At 37.3% G+C, this 24499-nt stretch overlaps 1 protein-coding gene across 1 annotated transcript in view; it reads left to right on the top strand.

Moving 5' to 3' along the window:
- Positions 1-24499, top strand: part of ZNF804B (zinc finger protein 804B) — a 516223-nt gene that overhangs the window by 388671 nt on the left and 103053 nt on the right. The window contains exon 2 of the mRNA XM_019825438.3: positions 23495-23638. Within this exon, the coding sequence (XP_019680997.2) occupies positions 23495-23638 (144 nt within the window). The remainder of the gene's footprint in view (positions 1-23494; positions 23639-24499) is intronic.

The following is a 24499-nucleotide window of genomic DNA, read 5'->3' on the forward strand; positions in this document are numbered from 1 at the left end:
TCAATAAAGAAACAAGGGCCCTGAATGAGACATTGGATCGGATGGACTTGACAGATATATTTAGAACTCTGCATCCCACAGCAACAGACTAAACTTTCTTCTCAAGTGCACATGGAACATTCTCCAAGATAGATCACATACTGGGTCACAAAACAGCCCTTCATAAGTTTACAAGAATTGAAATTATACCATGCATACTTTCAGACCACAATGCTATGAAGCTTGAAATCAACCACAGAAAAAAGTCTGGAAAACCTCCAAAGGCATGGAGGTTAAAGAACACCCTACTAACGAATGAGTGGGGCAACCAGGCAATTAGAGAAGAAACTAAAAAATATATGGAAACAAACAAAAATGAAAATACAACAATCCAAACGCTTTGGGACGCAGTGAAGGCAGTCCTGAGAGGAAAATACATTGCAATCCAGGCCTATCTCAAGAAACAAGAAAAATCCCAAATAGAAAATCTAACAGCACACCTAAAGGAACTAGAAGCAGAACAGCAAAGGCAGCCTAAATCCAGCAGAAGAAGAGAAATAATAAAGATCAGAGCAGAAATAAACAATATAGATTCTAAAAAAACTGTAGAGCAGATCAACGAAACCAAGAGTTGGTTTTTTGAAAATATAAACAAAATTGACAAACCTCTAGCCAGGCTTCTCAAAAAGAAAAGGGAAATGACCCAAATAGATAAAATCATGAATGAAAATGGAATTATTACAACCAATCCCTCAGAGATACAAACAATTATCAGGGAATACTATGAAAAATTATATGCGAACAAACTGGACAACCTGGAAGAAATGGACCAATTCCTGAACACCCACACTCTTCCAAAACTCAATCAGGAGGAAATAGAAAGCTTGAACAGACCCATAGCCAGCGAAGAAATTGAATCGGTTATCAAAAATCTCCCAACAAATAAGAGTCCAGGACTAGATGGCTTCCCAGGGGAGTTCTACCAGACGTTTAAAGCAGAGATAATACCTATCCTTCTCAAGCTATTCCAAGAAATAGAAAGGGAAGGAAAACTTCCAGACTCATTCTATGAAGCCAGTATTACTTTGATTCCTAAACCAGACAGAGACCCAGTGAAAAAAGAGACCTACAGGCCAATATCCCTGATGAATATGGATGCAAAAATTCTCAATAAGATGCTAGCAAATCAAATTCAATGGCATATAAAAAGAATTATTCACCATGATCAAGTGGGATTCATTCCTGGGATGCAGGGCTAGTTCAACATTCGCAAATCAATCAACGTGATCCATCACATTAACAAAAAAAAAAGAGAAGAACCATATGATCCTGTCAATCGATGCAGAAAAGGCCTTTGACAAAATCCAGCACCCTTTCTTAATAAAAACCCTTGAGAAAGTCGGGATAGAAGGAACATACTTAAAGATCATAAAAGCCATTTATGAAAAGCCCACAGCTAACATCATCCTCAACGGGGAAAAACTGAGAGCTTTTTCCCTGAGATCAGGAACACGACAAGGATGCCCACTCTCACCGCTGCTGTTTAACATAGTGCTGGAAGTTCTAGCATCAGCAATCAGACAACAAAAGGAAATCAAAGGCATCAAAATTGGCAAAGATGAAGTCAAGCTTTCACTTTTTGCAGATGACATGATATTATACATGGAAAATCCGATAGACTCCACCAAAAGTCTGCTAGAACTGATACATGAATTCAGCAAAGTTGCAGGATACAAAATCAATGTACAGAAATCAGTTGCATTCTTATACACTAACAATGAAGCAACAGAAAGACAAATAAAGAAACTGATCCCATTCACAATTGCACCAAGAAGCATAAAATACCTAGGAATAAATCTAACCAAAGATGTAAAGGATCTGTATGCTGAAAACTATAGAAAGCTTATGAAGGAAATTGAAGAAGATTTAAAGAAATGGAAAGACATTCCCTGCTCTTGGATTGGAAAAATAAATATTGTCAAAATGTCAATACTACCCAAAGCTATCTACACATTCAATGCAATCCCAATCAAAATTGCACCAGCATTCTTCTCGAAACTAGAACAAGCAATCCTAAAATTCATATGGAACCACAAAAGGCCCCGAATAGCCAAAGGAATTTTGAAGAAGAAGACCAAAGCAGGAGGCATCACAATCCCAGACTTTAGCCTCTACTACAAAGCTGTCATCATCAAGACAGCATGGTATTGGCACAAAAACAGACACATAGACCAATGGAATAGAATAGAAACCCCAGAACTAGACCCACAAACGTATGGCCAACTCATCTTTGACAAAGCAGGAAAGAACATCCAATGGAAAAAAGACAGCCTCTTTAACAAATGGTGCTGGGAGAACTGGACAGCAACATGCAGAAGGTTGAAACTAGACCACTTTCTCACACCATTCACAAAAATAAACTCAAAATGGATAAAGGACTTGAATGTGAGACAGGAAACCATCAAAACCCTAGAGGAGAAAGCAGGAAAAGACCTCTCTGACCTCAGCCGTAGCAATCTCTTACTCGACACATCCCCAAAGGCAAGGGAATTAAAAGCAAAAGTGAATTACTGGGACCTTATGAAGATAAAAAGCTTCTGCACAGCAAAGGAAACAACCAACAAAACTAAAAGGCAACCAACGGAATGGGAAAAGATATTCGCAAATGACATATCGGACAAAGGGCTAGTATCCAACATCTATAAAGAGCTCACCAAACTCCACACCCGAAAAACAAATAACCCAGTGAAGAAATGGGCAGAAAACATGAATAGACACTTCTCTAAAGAAGACATCCGGATGGCCAACAGGCACATGAAAAGATGTTCAGCGTCGCTCCTTATCAGGGAAATACAAATCAAAACCACACTCAGATATCACCTCATGCCAGAGTGGCCAAAATGAGTAAATCAGGAGACTATAGATGCTGCCGAGGATGTGGAGAAACGGGAACCCTCTTGCACTGTTGGTGGGAATGCAAATTGGTGCAGCCGCTCTGGAAAGCAGTGTGGAGGTTCCTCAGAAAATTAAAAATAGACCTACCCTATGACCCAGCAATAGCACTGCTAGGAATTTATCCAAGGGATACAGGAGTACTGATGCATAGGGCCACTTGTACCCCAATGTTCATAGCAGCACTCTCAACAATAGCCAAATTATGGAAAGAGCCTAAATGTCCATCAACTGATGAATGGATAAAGAAATTGTGGTTTATATACACAATGGAATATTACGTGGCAATGAGAAAAAATGAAATATGGCCTTTTGTAGCAACGTGGATGGAACTGGAGAGTGTGATGCTAAGTGAAATAAGCCATACAGAGAAAGACAGATACCATATGGTTTCACTCTTATGTGGATCCTGAGAAACTTAACAGGAACCCATGGAGGAGGGGAAGGAAAAAAAAAAAAAAAAGAGGTTAGAGTGGGAGAGAGCCAAAGCATAAGAGACTGTTAAAAACTGAGAACAAACTGAGGGTTGATGGGGGGTGGGAGGGAGGAGAAGGTGGGTGATGGGTATTGAGGAGGGCACCTTTTGGGATGAGCACTGGGTGTTGTATGGAAACCAATTTGTCAATAAATTTCATATTAAAAAAAATAAAAAAATAAAAAAATAAAAAATAAAAAAATAAAAGCAAGTTTACTTTGCAGTACCTTAAAGTTAATCTTTGGGTAAATAAGATATCTCACTATAAATAACAACATTTTATTCCTTTATAGAAAAAGTCTGCTTGTTTAATATAGTTAAGATTTAGGTAAGACTATTTTATAAGAATTATCCTCAAAGAGGCAAAATAAGTGAAAACAGAAAGAAAAAAAAAAAAACAATTCTTATCATGTAGCCAAATGTGTAAAACCAAACGCCTGATTATAAACACTTTCAGAATTCATTCTTTTCTTCTGTTTGTATTCCTTTTAAAGGTTAAATTCCCACCCCAACTCTTTTTTTTTTTACAGAAAAGGGCAAACAACTTTGTCCTTATCTGAGCAGTAGCTCTTGGTAAGCCCTGTGCCAAGCCATCTGATTTTAAAATAAATAACTCTTCCCCAAATAGTAATCTTTTCTTGATTAAAAAAGATGTTTAGAAAAAGAAAACAATATATTTGTTCACCTACATGAGTCTTGAGTGATATGCCTTAGTAGTTGTGTTGCTTCTATAAATACATCTTTTGGAAACAGAGAAAATCACTTTTCTTCTGCTCATTTTAGAAATAATAAGAGCCCTTTGCAATATAATCTCCAAGGAAACAATCATTCCAAGGACCTTGATTGGACAAACCAAATTCTCTAGCTCCTGCCTTTCTACTCTAAATCTTTCTGTCAAAATCTGATAGGTTCTGTCAACCTTGATGATGATCTTGGAATGTAATTCCAAAGTTACTCAGCATTTTATTTGAAAAAGCACAAATTTCAGGGGCTTTTTAAAAATTATTTTTAATTTTTATTTATTTATTTATTTAGGAAAGTGGCTTAATTCTCACTCTAGACTTGGAATGTGGCTTGCGAACTCCAAGTTGGAAATGCAAAGGCCTCCCTCCTCTAATCACTGCATTCACCACCACTGGCAGGGAATCAGCTTGAGCTCTTACTGGTTGGGATTGATCCTTTCAAGTTCCAAATCTTTTTCTTTGGTTTTCTGATGCAGAAGCTCATTTAATCGAAATGATATTTTCCACCCTACCAATTTCAGTCCCATCATATTCTTTCTCACTAGCGGATTGCAAATGTGAAAGCACATCAATAAACACGTTATGTTAATTTGTTTTAGTCATTTATCTTGACTGAGTGGAAACTAAGGGAACTCCAAACAAATTGAAAACAAAAACAAAGTAAAAAACAGGTTAAATAAGTGGGCGTCAACACATTTAAATTGTAATTATATAATCAGATGCCTTTTTTTGGCAGAAATAATTAGATTCAAGATATTTGGAAGGTTTTGATATTATTAACTCTTAATGTATGACACGTGTCATTTGGTTTAATGTCTTCTTGTTCCTTGGGCTTTGTCTACAGTGACAAAGGGCTGGAGAAGTATTCATGGGTTCTGTCATTGAGTAAATTGTTGCAGAAACCAGCAAGTCTGAATAATTCAACCTCCTCCCCCCCAAAACTGTTTCCTCATTTTATTGTCAGGATAGTCTATTAACTGCATCTTTTTCTCCTCAAACATACATTTTGATATTTAAGAAGTCTGTTCCAGAAGCACTTCAGTGGCTCAGTTTTGGTTAAGTGTCTGTCTCTTGATCTCAGCTCAGGTCTTGATCTCAGGGTGTTGAGTTCAAGCTCTACTCTGGGCTCCAAACTGGGCTCCATGTTGGACATGAAGCCTACTTAAAAAAAAAAAAATCTGTTCCAAAAACACAAAAATTAATGGACAATCTTAGAGTTCAAAAGAAACTTGTCAACTAACCAAACCCCTCTTTTAAAGACAGGAAAACTGAGAATGAAGGATGCTGCACACATCTTAGCTGGAGGCAAAGCTGGGTACAGAACTGAGGTCTCCCTAGTTTCCTGCTTCAAAACTGGGCTCACACACCGTTTATTGCATTTTCCTTATATGAATAACTTTTAAAAAAAATATGTGTCCAGTTCAGGTAAGATAAATTTTTGCTAAAGACATATTTCTTTTTTAAAACCAACCTAAATAGAAGTTCTCAAGAGTACCATTAATTAAAAATTACACGAAACAGGTAAAATGTTCATTTTCATATCAAATTATCATGTGTATTTCTAAAAAGTTTGGGAATCATAATATCAGTGTTTATCAACATTTGAATTTTCAGTGTTCATTATGAATCTACAAAATATGCAAGTGAGCAATTAATTTTAATATATAATTCATTGTTTGTTGCCCATGATGTTCAGCGTTTACTGTCAAGTGGCGAAAAGGTACAAGAAATTATCTTTTTTAAAAATTCTTTAAATTTACTTATTTAGAGAGAGAGACAGAGAGAGCACATAAGTGGGAGAGGGTCAGAGAGAGAGGGAGAGAGAGAGAGAGAGAGAGAGAATCTCCAGCAGGCTCTGTACCACCATTGCAGAGCCTGATGTGAGGCTAGAGCCCACAAACCATGAGATCCTGACCTGAGCCAAAGTCAGGAGCTGGATGCTTAACCTACTGAGCCACCCAGGAGCCCTGAGAAAGGATCTTTTATAACACAAAATTATTACCTGAATGTTGTTAATGCCTCATAAACGCTAATAGAGTATAAAAAAATAGCCCACCAGATTATTAAATTTGCCTTTAACTAAATGCTGAATAACTCATCAGCTGAAGGCTATGCCTATAAGGTATGGGGATTAACTATCTCCTCAACTGAACCACTCGTTATCACTTCAGTAATATTTTACTCTCTGTAATGAATCATGAAATCTATATTTAAAAAAAGAATTTGAATGACATTCAGTAGTATTCACATCAGGAACTTAAGGATTCTTGATCACTTCCATAAAATAAAGGTAACATACATCACCAGGCCAAGCAGGACACATGGAAAAGGAAAAAAAAATCATTGCCTGAGAATATTATGTTGGGAGCAGAATAAAAATACTGTAGCCAAGTGCCAGGGGGAGAAATCTGAACAGGAGTTTTAGAAGTTCCTCCATCAGGGGTGCCTGGGTGGCGCAGTCAGTTGAGCGTCCGACTTCAGCCAGGTCACGATCTCGCGGTCCGGGAGTTCGAGCCCCACGTCGGGCTCTGGGCTGATGGCTCAGAGCCTGGAGCCTGTTTCTGATTCTGTGTCTCCCTCTCTCTCTGCCCCTCCCCCGTTCATGCTCTGTCTCTCTCTGTCCCAAAAATAAACGTTGAAAAAAAAAATTTTCTTAAGAAGTTCCTCCATCAAACATATTTTCCCTATTAAGTTGTACCTTACCCTTGGAAAGGTAAATGTGTGAAGGAAACTTTATCTGGCAATGAAATTATTTTTGTCATTCATGTAAAGTTATGAAAATAATTTTTATTTTTAGAATGGGATAAAGAAGAAATAATTATATACTGGAAGAAAATGTTAATGTTGTTATGTTTGGGATAATATCTACCCATATCCTTTTTAACAATGGGAGCATAAGGAATTCTTATTAGGAGTATGGAAAATAAGTTAGAAAGACTAATCATTGCTATTTTCACACTGCACATATTGAAAATGCACAGTTCAATCAGTTATGACATATTATATATGCCTACAAAATCCTCATCACTACAATCAAGATATCCTCACATATATTTGATTATTATATAATATATATGACCAAATGTTTTCTAGTGCCCTTTTATAGTTCCTTCCTTCTACCTCTACAACCCTTCTACTCCTTCCCCGGTTCAGAGTACCACCAGAAAGAAGCCAAATGCCCATTAATGGGGAATGGATAAACATCAGTGATATATACCATATAATAGAATGCCATCCTCTGATAAACATGAGCCAGTGACACACACAACATAGATTAAACTCAAAACAAGGACACTGAGTGAAAAGTTAGAGCTAATGAGTACATATGGCATGATCCCATTTACATATTAAGAAAGGAAAACTGTTAGGACAAAAAATAAAACATCAATGTTTAATTAGCTTTTTGGTAAGGTGTATGAGTTGTTTAAGAATTCTGCTTCAGGGGCGCCTGGGTGGCCAGTCGGTTGAGTGTCCGACTTCAGCTCAGGTCATGATTTCACAGTTGGTGAGCTCGAGCCCCGCATCAGGCTCTGTGCTGATAGCGCAGAGCCTGGAGTCTGCTTCAGGTTCTGTGTTTCCCTCTCTCTCTGCCCCTCCCCGACTTGTGCGTGTGCACTCTCTCTCTCAGAAATAATTAAACATTAAAAAAATTTAAAAAAGAATTCTGCTTCAAATTCTTCAGTTCCTAGTCCAAACAAAACAGAACAGAAAGTCCTTAGTGCCTGACTATAGCAAGCTTAAGAATTCCTTTAGAGCCAATATACATTCTCACAAAAGTCTGACAGAAAGAGGATGCAAGGGGCCCCTGGGTGGCTCAGTTGGTTAAGCATCAACTTTGGCTCAGGTCATGCTCTCACAGTTCTGAGTTCAAGCCCCACACTGGGCTTTCTGCTGTTGGCACAGAGCCAGGATAGAATCCTCTGTCCCCCTCTCTCTCTGCCCCTCCCCTGCTCACGTGCTGCCCTTTCTCTCTCTCAAAAATAAATAAACATTTAAATTTTTTTTAAAAAAAGCAGATGCAAAATAGGTACAAGTTTTAGGCACACCACCATCTCTCCATTTGTTGATGGCTTCTTTTTGCAAATTTATCTTCTACCAAAAGACATTATCTGTGTAATATCTCTTTCGTTTCTTTTCCTTTTTTTCTTCCATGGGCTGTCTGATTATAATCACGTGTTGCATATGTTAAAAGTTTGCACAAGGTATCTCCTTTTTATAACTTCTGTATTAAAATAAAAACGGGAGAAATGTTTTTGAAAACTTACTTATGAGGAAACAGAAATCTTAGCTTTTAATTTAATATACTTGCCACTTGATTACTCATTGGAATTCGTATTTAGCTCTTAAGAACACACTTAGGTTCTTGCTCTTTTCCCCAACACACTGTAAAAGACAGCTTATGCATAGGTTGGTGAAGTTAAATTTAAGTTAGTTAAATGGAGACACAAGAAAGTGGGAAATCTACTTTTTCATCTCAAATGTTGAGGAAACATGACCTCATCTCTGTCTGAATAAATTGTTCTTCAACTGATTAGCAAATTGAATGCTTAGATGTTGCTAAACATCTTGTAAACTAATGACATCTTATTGGTGTGTTTCAACCTACAGAGCTGGTCATTAAAGACTGATAAATAGAACACTGACCTTAGAGTATCCAAGTTTTCATGAAAATGTTAACTAAATGGCCAACAGGAGAAGTGACAAAATCAACAGATAATTAGAACTTTACAAATTCATGTTTGATTATAATATAGCTTCATCAAATAATGAGTTGATTTAAGGCAGATAGGTGAAAAGGAAATATTTTATGGAAATACAATCACACAAACATATACACACATAAGACATTTTGAAAGTTTTCCTGAAGAGATAAAATCATTGGCATGAGTCTGGACACCCTGTTTAGTTAGAGCCTATGAAATTGATTCTTGCATTTTTATTATTAATCATAAAATGCGTAAGGTTCAAAATGAATTCTAATCACCTTCCAAGTTTGTGGTTACATTGAGTTGAGTGAGTGCTTTTTTCTGTACAATATTAATATCATTTGTAAGAATATTTTTTCTTTTAATGAAAATATAGAATAAATTAGGTCATGTTGCAATCAGTGAAAATAGTATAAGGTAGCACGTGTTTGATACTAAATAAAAAATAAAGTGACCTTGAGATTATTTGTCATGAGACCTAAGGAATATTTTCACATAAATGGAGTAGAAGTCAAAACATGCCATTGCAGAATGAGTGAGCATTACTTACTGTTTCTCTGAGAGGTAGATTCCTATATGTTATAAATTATAAACTTTCAAATTATAATTTTTATAGAGTAATAGAACTGTAACAGAAAATAACTAAAGCTTTTTTTCAATAGCAACAAAAGTGCATAAAAAAAATTAGTCCATCTGTACTTGTGCCAAAGGCAGGATTCCAAAAGACAGTAGCAAAAGGCCAGGTCAGGAAGCCAGCTCAGCTCACCATCTGTAGTAGAAAGCAGCGTCTATTTACAGAAAGGAAAATGTATGTTTAATGCAAAGAACATTATTTCTAACAAGTAACTTATCTGGAATATGGCACCACGGGGAGTTTGGAAATAAAAGAGTCAGCAATAAAGGGCACTAGTGTTCTCACAGGAGCATGATTAAGTGGCTGACTGAAGCTTCCGCTTGTTTTTGCATTGAATTTTTTTCCCTTTAGTTTGCAACACAAAGACAGGTCCCATAGGAAGAAAAACTTGTCGTCTGCACAGTACATCACTCAGTCGGGTACAGATAACATCTCTTCCCTGTGGGAAGAAATTCTTTTTATTGGACTTTGTGGGCCTATACTTACATACTTACATTGTTTGGGTGTTGGTTATGGGCCATGCAGCTCCCCATCCCTACTGGAGCCAGTATTTTTTGGTGCAGTCCTCAAAGACTCTCCTCCAGTCTCCTTTACCAGCCCCAACACTTGTACTATAACTTGCCCATTGTTTGTCCTTAACTGGCCCAATATATCACATTCAAATCCAATGCCATGTTTTTCTATTTGCTGTTAAACTCTGTAAAAGCACAGTGAAAAACAAACTCCCAAGCTAGGAAATATACACAAAGTAACAAATAGCAATATGAGGCTGGTACTGTGCCAAGCATTTCATTTGATTTGTTTCTGTAATTAGTTCAGTGGCCCTGTGGGTTACTGTTATCTCTCACTCCTGTTTCACAGTTGAAGGCACACAGGTAGTTGGAATTGATGAGTGCCTTATACACGTGAAGAATAGAGCTTTGATTTGTACTCAGGCTGCCTGATACAGAACTATACTCCTGATCACAAGGACATATTGCCTCCTCCATTTTTAATAACTAGTTTCAAAACAGGCCTTCCTAGACTCCATTCCCACTCCATCTTCCCATTTTGCCCACTTCCTCCGCATTTAAGATTATATTTATTCTAAATAGACACATGCATCTATCTCTGTCTCCATCTATCCATCTACACTATAGTTCCGTGTAGTGCCTGAAACTGCGTTAGGGGCTTTTTATGTTTGAACTTGTTTCATTGTTACATTCATTCTCTGACAATGACATTTTTATTCTTGTTTTATGGAAGTTAGGTAATGCAATGAAGGGCCTTGAGTTAGGCTTCAGACTCCTACCCCAATCTCTATCTCCTAAATGCTCTTACTCTTTATTATGCAAAGTACTTCCTTATTTCCCTCATATATCGCCTCCATTGGCTAACTGTACATTCTCTTAGTGTAGGGATAATAATACCTTTTGAGTTTTGTACAGTTCCTGCAGCACCTAACACAGCAATAGCAACACAGTAAGAACTTAATAAATATTTATTTCCAATCTTTGAATTCCTGTCCTGGTCTATGACTTTCCAACTGAGACAAATTTACTACAAAACGTGTGGACTCCTGAAGAATATCCCATGGCAAAATGTTTCCCCTTGAGGAACACTGATCTGAACTTGGTCAGTCTAAGACTGTAAAGGTCAAGATGGTTCATATGAAATGTAAATATTGTTGACCTTCCTATACTTTAAATTTCAAATCATAGACAATCCTAGAAGAGCTATATCCCTCTCGACCCCCACAAATAGCTATTGGCTAAAAAAATTACCTAGGGCTAAGGAAAATATTTATGACTTATGCCTTCCAATATATTATGTTAAAATTCTACTTTTCAGTGCCACAAACCTGGTTCTTTCCTCCCCATTAGCCTTGTATCCCACTCCTCTATGAGAGAATATAGGTTCTTCTATTTATCCCATGTGTCTCTTTTTCTTACTCTATGTCTTTGTCCATATTCCTCATGCAGGTTTTACTACTACTTCTTTTTTTTTTGTTTTTTTGTTTTCTGTCTCTTGGCATTCTACCCTACAGGGAAATCCAAAGTAAAGCCATAAAGCCATTGTGATATTTGGTCATGCAGTAAATGAAGAGGGATTCTCTTGCCTAAGCCTATGCTGTTGCTCCTAGGGAATGCTAAATATATTTATTTATTAGAAGTTGTTTCTTGTCAGTGAAGGCTCTCTTTTCTTTTTACGTTATAGAAGAGACTTGTTTCTACTAAAAGGGGTATAAATGTCCCCTGCCACCACTGCAGCTAATACAAACTAGAGATTTGCTGATAAATACAGCCATTAATAAGGATACAGGTTCCAGAGTATTTAGGCAGACAGCAGCCAGTCAGGATTTTCTCTGACATAATGGATAGAGGGAAAACATTCTATAGGAATCCATTTTTTTAGATCACTTCATTGTGCTTTGGGCATTCAAAGTGAACTTAGACTTTGTGTAAAGACTCTGACACAAGACGCAGAGTCCAAGAGAGATGTCCTGGGAAAACAATCACAAACAGTGTACAGAGGAACAGTATAAGCAGGAACATCATTCCTGTCTTAGCTACTGAGCGGAAATAATACCAGCTGGAATAGAAGAGGAAGTGGAGGATAGGAATCACAGCCTCCCTAAAGTTTGTGTGGCTTCTTGTTTATTAGCACATAGAGTAAAATCTGCATTATTCACCTCACAAGATGTGGGCTCATTCATGCTCAGCAATACTTATGTACTTTCATAAACTCCAGAATTAAAGAGCCCATCAAATATTATTCATTTTTATATGTAAAAGTCAAATCCAAGACTATTAATTTAAACTCATTATAAAATTCTATCATAATAGGCTTATTCTGCTTAGGTATGTTGGCACATTACAAACAGCATGGCTATTTCCCTTCTCTAAATACACATAGCACTTTAAATCCCAGCCAAATGATTATATATCCCTTTGTGTTGTGGCTTGCAATTTGTGAATTAATTCTATCCCCACAGGTGGTCTGAGAGTCTTTGAAAATAGGAATTGTGTGTTACATTATCTTGCACAGTGGAATAGCACAGTAACTAATTCAAACCTTCATAGCACAACTAAATCCCTACCCTGTACCAAACTCCTTCAAGGGCAGCATAGAAAAGTTAAAAAAAGAAAGGTGAGGTATGAATTCTTTTTTTTTTTTTTGCTTTTTCTTTCTTTTCACCTCAGATATCCCTCCAATATCAGAAAAGATGGTAACTTCCCCCTTTCTAGAGCCAGTCTTTAGTACTGGCTAAATTCAGTGCTCAATCCCAGATAACTATCTGTAATGATCTATGGATTCATAAAGCTCTAAATGCTTTTTTTTATGGCTCTGTGGAATAAAGGGAAGGGGGGGTGGTATATTTGAGGGTGATTCTCCTTCTGTTTGGGATTGTTTAAAACTGAAAATTTTCTATTTCTGGTATTGCAAGAGCAAGAACATAATTTTCTAAGTATGTTGTTAAGTAGATTTTGATTGTGTGGTTTAAGAAAAGAAAGGGAATATTCTGTATCTATATCTACATCTATATCAGCTTAAAACACTGAATATTAATTTATACTTCTTGTGTTTCGGAGACACAAAAATCTAGTTCCTTAGGTCTATCTCATTTTCCAAGTGAAGAAATAGAATTAATTGCTCTACCATCGGTCTCAGAGATACAAGTCAAGAACTTGAATTCTCATCCTGAATCTGCTACTTATCCTACATCAGCCCGGGCAAACCATAAAGCTTCTGGATTAAATTTCTTTATGTGGAGAATTTCTGAAGTCCCTTCCAATTACATGTGTCTATAATGACTCTAACTTTTCTGTTCCCCTTCTTTTACAATGGACCCACAACTTCTATTTTACTGTAGCTACCTCTGATTTTAGACTTGCTCTATCCACAGTGCATACACCGATGTGTGTGCGTGCACACACATAATAGATTGGAGCACAGCTATGTGGCTTATTGAATTGGTGCTGGTGTTAAATAAGTATGGATCCTCCAAGTGCTCAAGCAACTTTGAAAATTTGTAACAATAGTCTATTGGCCACAATGTGGGTGGGATGTACCATCGGTACTACCATTATGACACAGTTTCCAGCTGGTAATCAGGCTTTATGACTTCAAACGACAAGTGTTTTAAGTTTGTTTTCAAAAAGCAAGTGTGTAACCATAAAACTGGTATGCAGATTTCCTTTTTAGGGATTTCTGAGGTCACTAAACTATATTTTGCAAAGTTCTATGAGACTAATAATAAATAGATAAAATATAAGTGACAAATAGTTCTTCCAAATTATATGACAACGGAGCCAAGCTTTTGTACATCATTTCATGATCTTGAAATGAACATAATCTAGTTTATAGCATTTCTTTTAGCCCATGTGAATGCCTTTTTCTCAAGCTAGCATTTTAATAGGGTTTCCTTACTTTGACACATTTTCCCAGGTTGCACTTAATACTTCAAGATCTGAGTCACAGAGCTTCAGTATAGCATACTTCTTTCACAATAGCTAGTTTTCTCTAAGTTTGAAAGTAAATTACCTATTAGAATTGCAATAGAGAGAAACCTGAAGCAGCCAGTTTGAAATAATGAAGTGCCTTTGTGAGCACAGTCACTTTTTAAACATCCCTGGTTATAGAACGAGTAAACCAAATGTAGTAGACGTTTTATCAGGCATGATAGCATTCAGGAAAACAGACAATGCCCTTGGAGTTTTGGCATTTATCTGGCTTGCATGTCCTTAAAAGCAAAGCCATTGGCACTATCCTCTTTTCATACATCACTTCAGGAGTTCCTGGGCCTGTTTTTAGCACATGTAGAAAGTAAACCCAGTTTTTTAGAACTGAACAGATTAGTACTGGAAGAACCTGAGAAGACCTGGGAATGAGAACTTACCTGACAATCACCTGAATCTATTTAAGGGAGCATACTTGCAAGCCAGTTCCCAAGCCACAGTGAAACAGTGTCTAGATCAGCATCTCTTAATGACCATTTCTCCCCTAAATAACCGCTTGAAATATTGAATTAAAAAAAAGAGTCTTGCAATTGAGCAGGTGTCACTTGCAACTTTCTAGAAAACTTAGTTACCTGACATTTTTCATTGATTTCTCTTATATTAGAAAATGAAATGTCAGACACTATTAATTGCGTTTTTACAATAAGTAGTTACAGCAGGAGTAATGGCTAAATGAAGGCACTTTCTGTCTAATGCACAATGGATGTATTCATTTAAATGTATTCAATTTAGATAAATGCAATATGTCTATATTCATTACAGTTATACTTATCTGTGGGCTGAATTGATGGGGTGGTAATTACTACTTTTATAAATGGGACAGTATTGTCAGTCTGGAGGAAGAAAATTCCTTTTCTTATCATGTTTTATACACCCACACAATAGACACATTCTAGGATCTTTCTTTCAAGTGTAGAAATTTTGCCCTTGATCTTCCATTGGATCTAATGATTGTAAATACGGTCTGCCAGGAGGTTGCCTTTCTTGAAGGTTGACGAGGGCTGCTCTTTGTCTCAGGGAAAATGACAGAAAGGAACTGAGAGTGTCAAGATCATTCCATACAAAGAAGTTTGCATTTGTCACATGGCAAGCCTCAAGCTCAGCTATATGCATAATATAGCACGGATCAGATTAATTTTACACTGTACATTGTTTTTCTTTGAGTGCAATGAAAGTAGGACTATCAAAATGTGGTTTTGCCGTACATTTTTTTTCTAAATCAGAGACACCTTTTTCAAGAACTGTTTTAGGTATACAGAAGCATTGGGCAGAAAGCACAGAAAATCCCCATATTATCTACTCAACTCTTACAAACTAATCTCCCTTATTATTGCCATTTTGCATTTGTGTGGTAGGTTACTGTGGTACAACTGATAAACTGATATTGATATGTTGTTATTAGCCAAAGTTTGTAGTTTATATTAGGGTTCACTCTTGATTTGTACAATTATGTGGGTTTTGACACCACCATACACATTTCAGCATTCCAATGCTCTTCCTTATAGCACAATATGCACCCAGACAAAAAGTGAAAGAGAAATCGAATGCATTTATTCCTTCACTCAATATATTTATTCATTCATGCATTCATTAATGGGTGTTAGCAGGCCAAGCACTGCTATTTAATGGATTCAACCACTTCCCTAACCCTGGGTTAGTTTGCATATCTGTTCATGCACCCTCTTTTTCTCCCCAACCCAAGTATACTGTTTGGTAGTCCTTGCATCTTGATGAGCTAATATATTGTGTCCAGCAAGGCTCATCAGTTTTTGTGTATTTTACTATTTCGTCGATTGTTAAAAACCTCTGCAAACCATTTCATGACCTTTAAAACATGTACATTGTAGCACCTGTATTCAATCGATAAGCAATCTGGAAATTATACCGGCCCCCTTTTTGCCTTCATGGTGGACAAGCGTAGGTAAGCAATGAAGCAACAGCTACTGTTATGATTATCTTAGGGTGCATCTGAGACTGCCTTACTCTCTTTCTAAATTGTTTTTCTGGTGGAAGAAAAGTATATTAATATATGCTGAGGAAGATGTAGCTGGTGGTGTAGAATGCTGATGAACAGTGGTTCTAATAGAAATGCATGTATTTTTCAAAAATAGTCTCTGTTCAAGTGCAGCCAGTTAGGAAGCTTTTCCAAAATAAGCAGTTACACAAGCAAACCCTAAGTATTTAATTGTTACTTCATGATCAGAAATGCAATCTTCACTCTGCCATTTTGCCAGTAAGTCAGAAATTTGTCATTTCTTTCCAAATTAGAAATGATGCCAAACTGTCTCCACAACATGCTACACAGAGGCAAGAGTTCATATATTTAATGTGGTTGTATTTGTCTTCTAATCTGGGTACCTGAAATGAGTTATTAATAAGAAGGGAAAATCGTTCAAATCTAGGAAGTGGCTGACATCACATCTACGTGGGCACTGATGGAAAGGTATAACTCTGGTCATTTTCTAGTCCAAGTCGGGTAACCCATTACCAGATTCTTAATGAATTGTAAAGCGAAAAGTTGATTATGGCAAGGTCAGATGAGTACTGAAAGTCAAGAATCTGTAGTTCTGGTTGTGAATCTGTGTGCAGAACTACCCTTCCTTACTTTAGGATAATCCTTCATTGAGTTCCTTAGACCTTAGACTCTCCATTTAAAAAAAAATATCTATCTATCTATCTATCTATCTATCTATCTATCTATCTATCTATATCGTTCTAAACACCTAAAACCTCATATGTTTAGGATTATACCGATCTGCCATCATTTCATCAGTTTCATTCTCCATGATATGACTTACATTGCCAGGGCAGGCCATGCTATCTATTATGTAGTGGGAATGGCATTCTCTGCCTTTTAATTCATGAGTTTTATTTATTCAACAAGTATTTATTGAGTTTTTCTAAATAAAAAGTGCCATGGTAGATGCTATTATAATGCAAAGAGCATTCTTTTTATAAAGAAACTAGTGACATCTTTAGGAAAATCAATATTAGTAATATTAATGCTCAAGTGTGAGTGCATATGACGATCTCTTGACTGTGTGTGGTATTCCAAAATTGTCCAAAATTTAAACAATTATCCTGAGATAAAAACCTCTGAATCTCCTAATTGCATCAGCCAAATTTGCATTGACTAGCATGAACTGATCATGCTCTCAGGTGAGATGGTCGAATGAGGTTGAGATGGGCTCCTCTCACTTGCTCAAATTTCCATCAGAAAATTAAAGTTGCTTTGTAGACTCATGAGAGAATGGTATTTTTAAAAATAATTTCCTAGTGTCACATGCATACAATGATGCATCCATGTTTACATATACACACAAAATATCTAGACATCAAGTTCTACTTTTGCCATGCATTATGCTAAGTGCTTCCATAAAAATAAACTCATTTTATACTTACAGCAGTTCTGCAAGCTACTCATTACTCTCCTTAATTTATACTGAAATAACTGAAACTTCTATAAGAGAGAGGCTGAGATTCAAGCTAGTCAGTCTCCAAGGAATATTTTTTCCCTATCACAAAAATAAAATAAATCAATGAATAAAACCCCCTACAGTGAGTTTTCCATTATCCAGTCTGTTGCAAAGACTCAGGAAGACAATGAGGACCAAAAGAGTTTTCTGAATCCATGACAGCCACTTGATCAGAGGAGGGGAATGCACTGTCTTTGAAGCAGGATCTTATTTGGGGACAATATAATAGAACAGGTTAGAGAATATTAGAATTCTTAAAGCAATCTCTTACACATAATAGTGAAAGGTCAAATGTGAGCTTTCATACAAAGAATATGAATTCAATCCTCAAAGCTCTGAGCTGGTATTACCATCAAGGAGATATGAAGAGCAGCAATTGATTTTTTCGTTTCCTTTTTAATAACCAGGGCACATATTCACAACCAGTAGAAACAAGACTACCACCTTGTATTTTCCTAGTGCCTATCTCTCAGCTTCAAGAACTTAATAGATTTTTAAAATTATAATTACTCCTCTTACACTCTCTGGGAGCTAGGGCCTTGGTATCATCCCAAATCCACAAAATGTTAGCAGAGGCAGCTTGAAATTTTGTGGCAACTGGATAAAACCTAAGTAATTGGGACAGCCTTTAGCATGGTGATTAATAGTTCTGAAGTCAGGCAGATCTGATTTTTAATTTAGTCTCTGCTTTTCGGTGATTAGCAAGTTTCTAAACATGTTTGTGCCCTGTCTTCCATACCTTTATATGGAATAATAATAGATAATACTTCATCAGGTTATTTGGAAGATTAAGGGAGTTAACAAGTGTGAAGTGCTCAGCAGATTTCCAGTTTACAATGAATGCTCAGTGGGTGTTACTGTGTAATCATCATTACAATAATAAAATAATTTGGTAGCAAAATAGCCATATTTCCAATTAAAAGCATTACTCTAGTCAGAATTCTTGCCACATTAGATATGTCCCTGTTATTTGCGTGAATGTAAATTTTTGGTGTGAAAAAGTCCATGTTCCCTCCCTGCACCCAAAATATTAATTATTAAAAGTAATTAATTACTACAGAATTCTTATTGAACTGAAACATAAAATGCCCACTGGCAATACCTAATGTTTTAAAAATGACTCTTGTTAAGATAACTGTCATATTCAATTTATAATTATTTTTCAACCTTTTAATGAATCATTGAGAATGGTTAACATGAGGCTTTCTTTTGCTTCATAAATGTTACTTTTTTTTTCTGTTAAATAAGCTTCTAAAGCCTCCTTTTAGGCAAAGTGTGAAAGAGAACTTTGAATAACTAGCAAGTCAATGATAGAATTATATGTTTTTAATTTTATTTCCAGTATAGTTAACATACAGTGCTGTGTTAGTTTCAGGTGTACAATATAGTGATCTGACAATTCTCTACATTACTCAGTGCTCATCGTGATGAGTACTCTTTAATCCCTTTCACCTATTTCACACATCTCTCCACCAACCTCCCGTCTGGTAACCTTTTGTTTATTCTCTATAGTCAAGAGTCTGTTTCTTGGTTTGTCTCCTTTTCCTTTGTTCATTTGTTTTGTTTCTTAAATATCACATGAGTGAAATCTTATGGTATTTGTCTTTCTCTGACTGACTTATTTCACTTAACATTATACTCTTTAGTTCCATCCACATCGTTGCAAATGGCAACGTGTCATTCTTTTTTATGACTGAATAATATTCCATTATGTGTGTGTGTGTGTGTGTGTGTGTGTGTGTGTGTGAATGTATGTATGCATATGTGTATATATGTATGTATGAATCTTCTTTATCCATTCATCTGTCCATGGACACTTGGGCTGCTTATATAATTTGGCTATTGTAAATAATGCTGCAATAAACATGGCATTCAGTGTAAATATGCAATAATGCCTGTCTCCTTTTGACTCAGTACTTCTGTATTTTGGGGGTAAATACCAGCTAGTGTGATTAATGGATCAGAGGGTAATTCTATTTTTTAACAATTCTTGAATGTATAACTACTTAGTGGTTAGTTGGATGAGTGTGTGGTTAGAGGGAAGAATGAATGACTGGATGGGTGAAGAAGCATGACACGGTGGATAATGTTCCCTGCTTTACCATTGCCTGATTTTCTAGAGCTCATGAAGTTACTGAACATCAGTGGTCTCTTTCAGCTGGTAGATTTACACTACACTATACCTTCCTTACTAGTCTGCTAGTCTGAGCCCTTGCCCTCCAGTCTTCTGGTACATACAGCTAGACCAACTCAGCTCCTTTTCCATGGACAGTTCAACTTCACACTAGAGAACAGGCCCACCTCACACATGGGCCACTGGGTTATGGTTCTTTTACTAAAAGTAGCTCTAGTGCCGACCACAGTTTCCAATTTTGCCAAAGATGCTTAACAAACCTTATTATTATTATTATTTTTCTTTTCCTCTGTGATTCCTCTCGCCCTATCCAACTCTTGGCTTATATTCTCTTCTGCCTGAGACTTTCATTCTCAGGTCTCAGCTTCCCCACTTCTGACCCCCAATTACCTGCTGTTAAGTTTATGCTCTTACTTCTGGGTTTGATAGACACCCTAGATTGTGACCTCTGTGTGCTATGCTAATGGCAGTTATTTCCCACATATGTATTCCTCCTCTCTTAATAAGGGAACTAGAATATGCCCTGGGGAATATCATTAATTCCTTAGAAGGAAGGAAGATGGGGATAGCAGCACCATTTCCCGGGAAGAAAAATGAATTAAGAAATGGGGTATGCAGTTTAGTCTGATAAAGGTGAAATGTGGACATTCACAGGAGATGGCTAAAATGTTGGTAACTCTCTTATAAATTTTGCAATGAAATTCACTTAATGTCATAATTAAAGGATTTTTTAGTAATAAATGCTGTGTAGATGAAGATACCAAGAGTAATTGCAGAAGCCTCAACCCTAGTCATTGAGCTGTTGTTACAAAAATCCTCCATATAGGGGTGCCTGGGTGGCTCAGTGGGTTAAGGGTCTGCCTTTGGCTCAGGTCACATGATCTCAGGGTTCATGGTTTGAGCCCTGCGTGGGGCTCTGTGCTGACAGCCTGGAGCCTGCTGCAGATCCTGTGTCTCCCTTTCTCTCTCTCTCTCTCTCTCTCTCTCTCTGCCTCTCCCCTGCTCATGCTCAGTCTTGCTCTGTCTCTCAAAAATAAATAAACATTAAAAAAAAATCCTCCACATAATCGGGAATAACATGAGAGGTTATTTTTAGCTCCCCTGAATTCTCAGTTACCACCCACTTCCAGTTAATGAAGCCGAGGCACTTCTGATCACTGAAGCAGAGGTTTTCCGTGTCCAAGGCACATGGTCACTTTTCTAAGGTTGTTATTCTAGTGTCGTGATCATGTAAGAAAAACTGTGGGTAAACCTAAGTAGTCTCTAGTCCCAGTCTTTGAAATTAGACAGGGCATGTAAAGGACATGTAAAATGATCCCTGGAGAAAGATGGGATGAGAAATAATGGTTGCCTCTAACTGTAAGGCTACTAGTTCAAAAGAATGAGCTCTACCTCAGTGTTACACCTCTGCCTCAGTTCTCAAGTGACTACGTTAACAAGCCATTATTTCAATTTTTTGAGCAACTGGGTTTTTGTCCTGAAATTGAAGTCCGTGTTCTCATTACTGGATACATCCTGTCAGTAGTTTTTATATCCCCCATTAGCCTAGAATGTAACCAAATTGCTACTTTAATTCTCTTACATAGACAGTCCAGATATTTGGTTTAGTTTTGTTGTTTGCTAATGGTACTCCCATCCTGCTTGCTTTTTGTGTCATGTTGTGTTAGCCTCTTATATTTGGGCTTGAATCATTATGCTCCCATGTCTAAATTCACTGCTCCATCACGTTGCCCAACCCTGTGATGATCTGCCTACATTCCCTGTGCTTGCTTTCTTATCTGGTCAGCAATGGTCCTGTGATTCAGGTTAATGGCCTTATTTCTTTCTATAGAGTGTTATTCACGTTAGAGAAACAGAACTAAAGTCCATCCTTTATTTTATCTCTTCATCCTTTTTATAAAGTTTATTAATTTATTTTTAAGGGAGAGAGAGTGTGTGTGTGCGAGTGGAGCAAGGGCAGAGAGACAGGGACAGAGAATCTGAATCAAGCTCTACACTGGCAGCAGAGAGCCCAATGTGGGGTTCAAACTCACAATCCTTGCGATCAGGACCTGAGCCGAAGGCAGACGCTTCACTGACTGAGCCACTCAGCACCCCCTGTCTCTTCATTCTTTATACGTATTTATTTGGTACCCTCTATGTGCCAGTCACTCTTTTCTTTAGGCACTGGGATAATAGAGGACTTGCAGAATGGCAGAAGGCGTGAATATGTAGGCTACTATTATCCATTAACTTATGTAATGTATACTAAATAGGTAACTCTGGACTAGACAATATGTTTGGCATTGTTGACACAAAGTTGAATAAAACAGTTCCTGCCCTCAGAGGATGTATGGGCATAGACATGAAAAAAGATAATCTAGTATCATGTGACTTTGTCTGATTATAGAATTAAAGGGGGTAATATGGGAGCATGGGTTCATGCAATATGACGCTCATGAGGTAGGGAGGAGCTTGTATGGTACATTAAGAGGACTGGCCTCAAGGGAGATAGCAAAGCATCTTGTTTATTAACAAGGGAGCTAGGCATACATTATTTGAATTCAAATCCCCCCTCCACTTACTCAGTGGCCATGAGTGTGTGATTCTAAGTGCTGATTGATACATCTGTAAAGGGTAGATTAAAAGAGAACTTATTTTTATAGGGTTGGTGTGAGGAATAAGTGAGATAATTCACCACATACTTAGCTTACCACGTGGCACATAGCTTATGCTCAGTAAGTATTCATCACTATTATTCTATAGGAAATCAGAGAATTCAAGAGGATTATTATTCTTTTTTAATTGAAGTATAATTGACCCCCAACGTTATGTTAGTTTTAGGTGTACAACATAATGTTTCAACATCTCTGTATATGCTCACCGCCAGTGTAGCTACCATCTGTCACCATGCAGTGGTGTTACAATACCACCGACTGTATTCTCTATGCTCAAGAGGATTTGAAGCAGGGCAGTGATGTGGCCAAAACTCTGTCTGTGATAAAGCACAGTCAAAATTATAAGAGTAATGGTTTTGAAAACTATGTGGTAAACCCATTGGCCGTGTCTTGCATGAACTGATGTTTGTCGAAGAAGCTTAGCCTGGAATTAGAGACTGCAGATAAATATGACCCTAGCTATAGTGTGAATGGAGGTCATCCATGGAGACTGTATGGAGTAGATAGATCAGTGGCTCAAGATGGAATTGTGTGAAACAGAAACGTAAGGGGTAATATCAGAAGAAGAAGTGTTTATGAATGTTCATGGATGTGTTTGGTAACAAGCAACGAAATGGGCACTTTGTCCTTCCGATAAAGCCATGGGAAAGCACTCCAGAGGGGACAAAGAGCTGGGTGTTGGGAAAGGAGTAGGAGCTCATCAACTTGACAAGGTGGGAATAGGCATTGTGTGCATAGAATAGCAAGTCCCAACACTGACAGTTTCATTGAGGCTAAAACACATGAAGCAGTATGTGAATGACATAAAACAATGTCATCAATGTCCCAATAAAATATTATACTAGAGAGGCCTTGTAGTAATGGGTGCTTCAAGGACATAGTGGAGGCTTGTGTTTGAGATCAGCCATTGGATTGGCAGAGGAAATTGTGGTGAGTCTTTCAGTTAGGTGAGTCAGTAGACCAACCTGGAAATGGATGGCAAGAAAGAGAATGACCAAGCTGCAACTGTGGGCTTCTTTGGGGGAATTCATTCTGTGTTTGTTGATAAGTTAGGAATGAGGCTGAGTTGAAAGTTATTTCCATAGTGCCATGAATTTCCAAAATAAAAAAGTAAATAAATAAAAATAATGAGCCTCACCATATTCTTTCAGTCACAGTAAATTTAAATAAGTTGGTTAATGTGAGATCTGGTTATGCTATGAGAGAGAAATATAACCAACATTTTTTCCTCCTTTAAAGGACTTTCCAGAAAAGGAGAAGTCCACAGCAAAGGCCCTGGAAGATGTAAAGGCAAACTTTTACTGTGAATTATGTGACAAGCAGTATCACAAGCACCAGGAGTTTGACAATCATATTAATTCTTACGATCACGCTCATAAGCAGGTAAGCCCGAGTGGGAAAAATCTTTCTTATTCCTAGATTTGTACCTTCACAACAGAATGTATGCATTTAGCCTTATTTATTGTCATCTAAGATGCTGAGGTGAAACCATTTTTTTTTCTTGAAAGGTTGTTTTCTGTTTAAATGTTAGGTGAAATATTTTTTTTTTCCTAGAAGTCACATAAAACTGTAGGTGAATTTAAAGAAGATCTAAAAGCAAACTGATATTTATTTTAGAATTACACATACGGGGAAGCCAGAACCCAGTAAAAAGAGTGACCTATTCAAAATCACCTAAGTAGATAGTGGCAAAAGCAGAGCACTGGACAGAATCTGTTATAGGGTTCTTTCAAGATTTCTGAGGTTTAGCAAAAACTAGGACTTTAGGAAAACAATTCTCATTAAAAGGTTACATTTTCCGGGGCGCCTGGGTGGCGCAGTCGGTTAAGCGTCCGACTTCTGCCAGGTCACGATCTCGCGGTCCGTGAGTTCGAGCCCCGTGTCAGGCTCTGGGCTGATGGCTCAGAGCCTGGAGCCTGTTTCTGATTCTGTGTCTCCCTCTCTCTCTGCCCCTCCCCTGTTCATGCTCTGTCTCTCTCTGTCCCAAAAATAAATAAACGTTGAAAAAAAAAATTTAAAAAAAAAAGGTTACATTTTCCAAAGAATACCCTCTTAGGAAAGTCAAAGTGGTTACTTAATAAATGGACCATTGCAAACAAATAAACGAAAACTCTGAGAGGCTAAGTTGAGAGGTAATTCATATAGAAACATTTCATTTTTTTCCCTAAAGGGCCATATATATACATTATCAGTTTAGATATTCTATGCATGCTACTATAATCCTCTCTTTCCATCTCTCTATGC

This window comes from Felis catus, chromosome A2 (assembly GCF_018350175.1).
Source record: "Felis catus isolate Fca126 chromosome A2, F.catus_Fca126_mat1.0, whole genome shotgun sequence".
NCBI classification, from domain to species: domain Eukaryota; kingdom Metazoa; phylum Chordata; class Mammalia; order Carnivora; family Felidae; genus Felis; species Felis catus.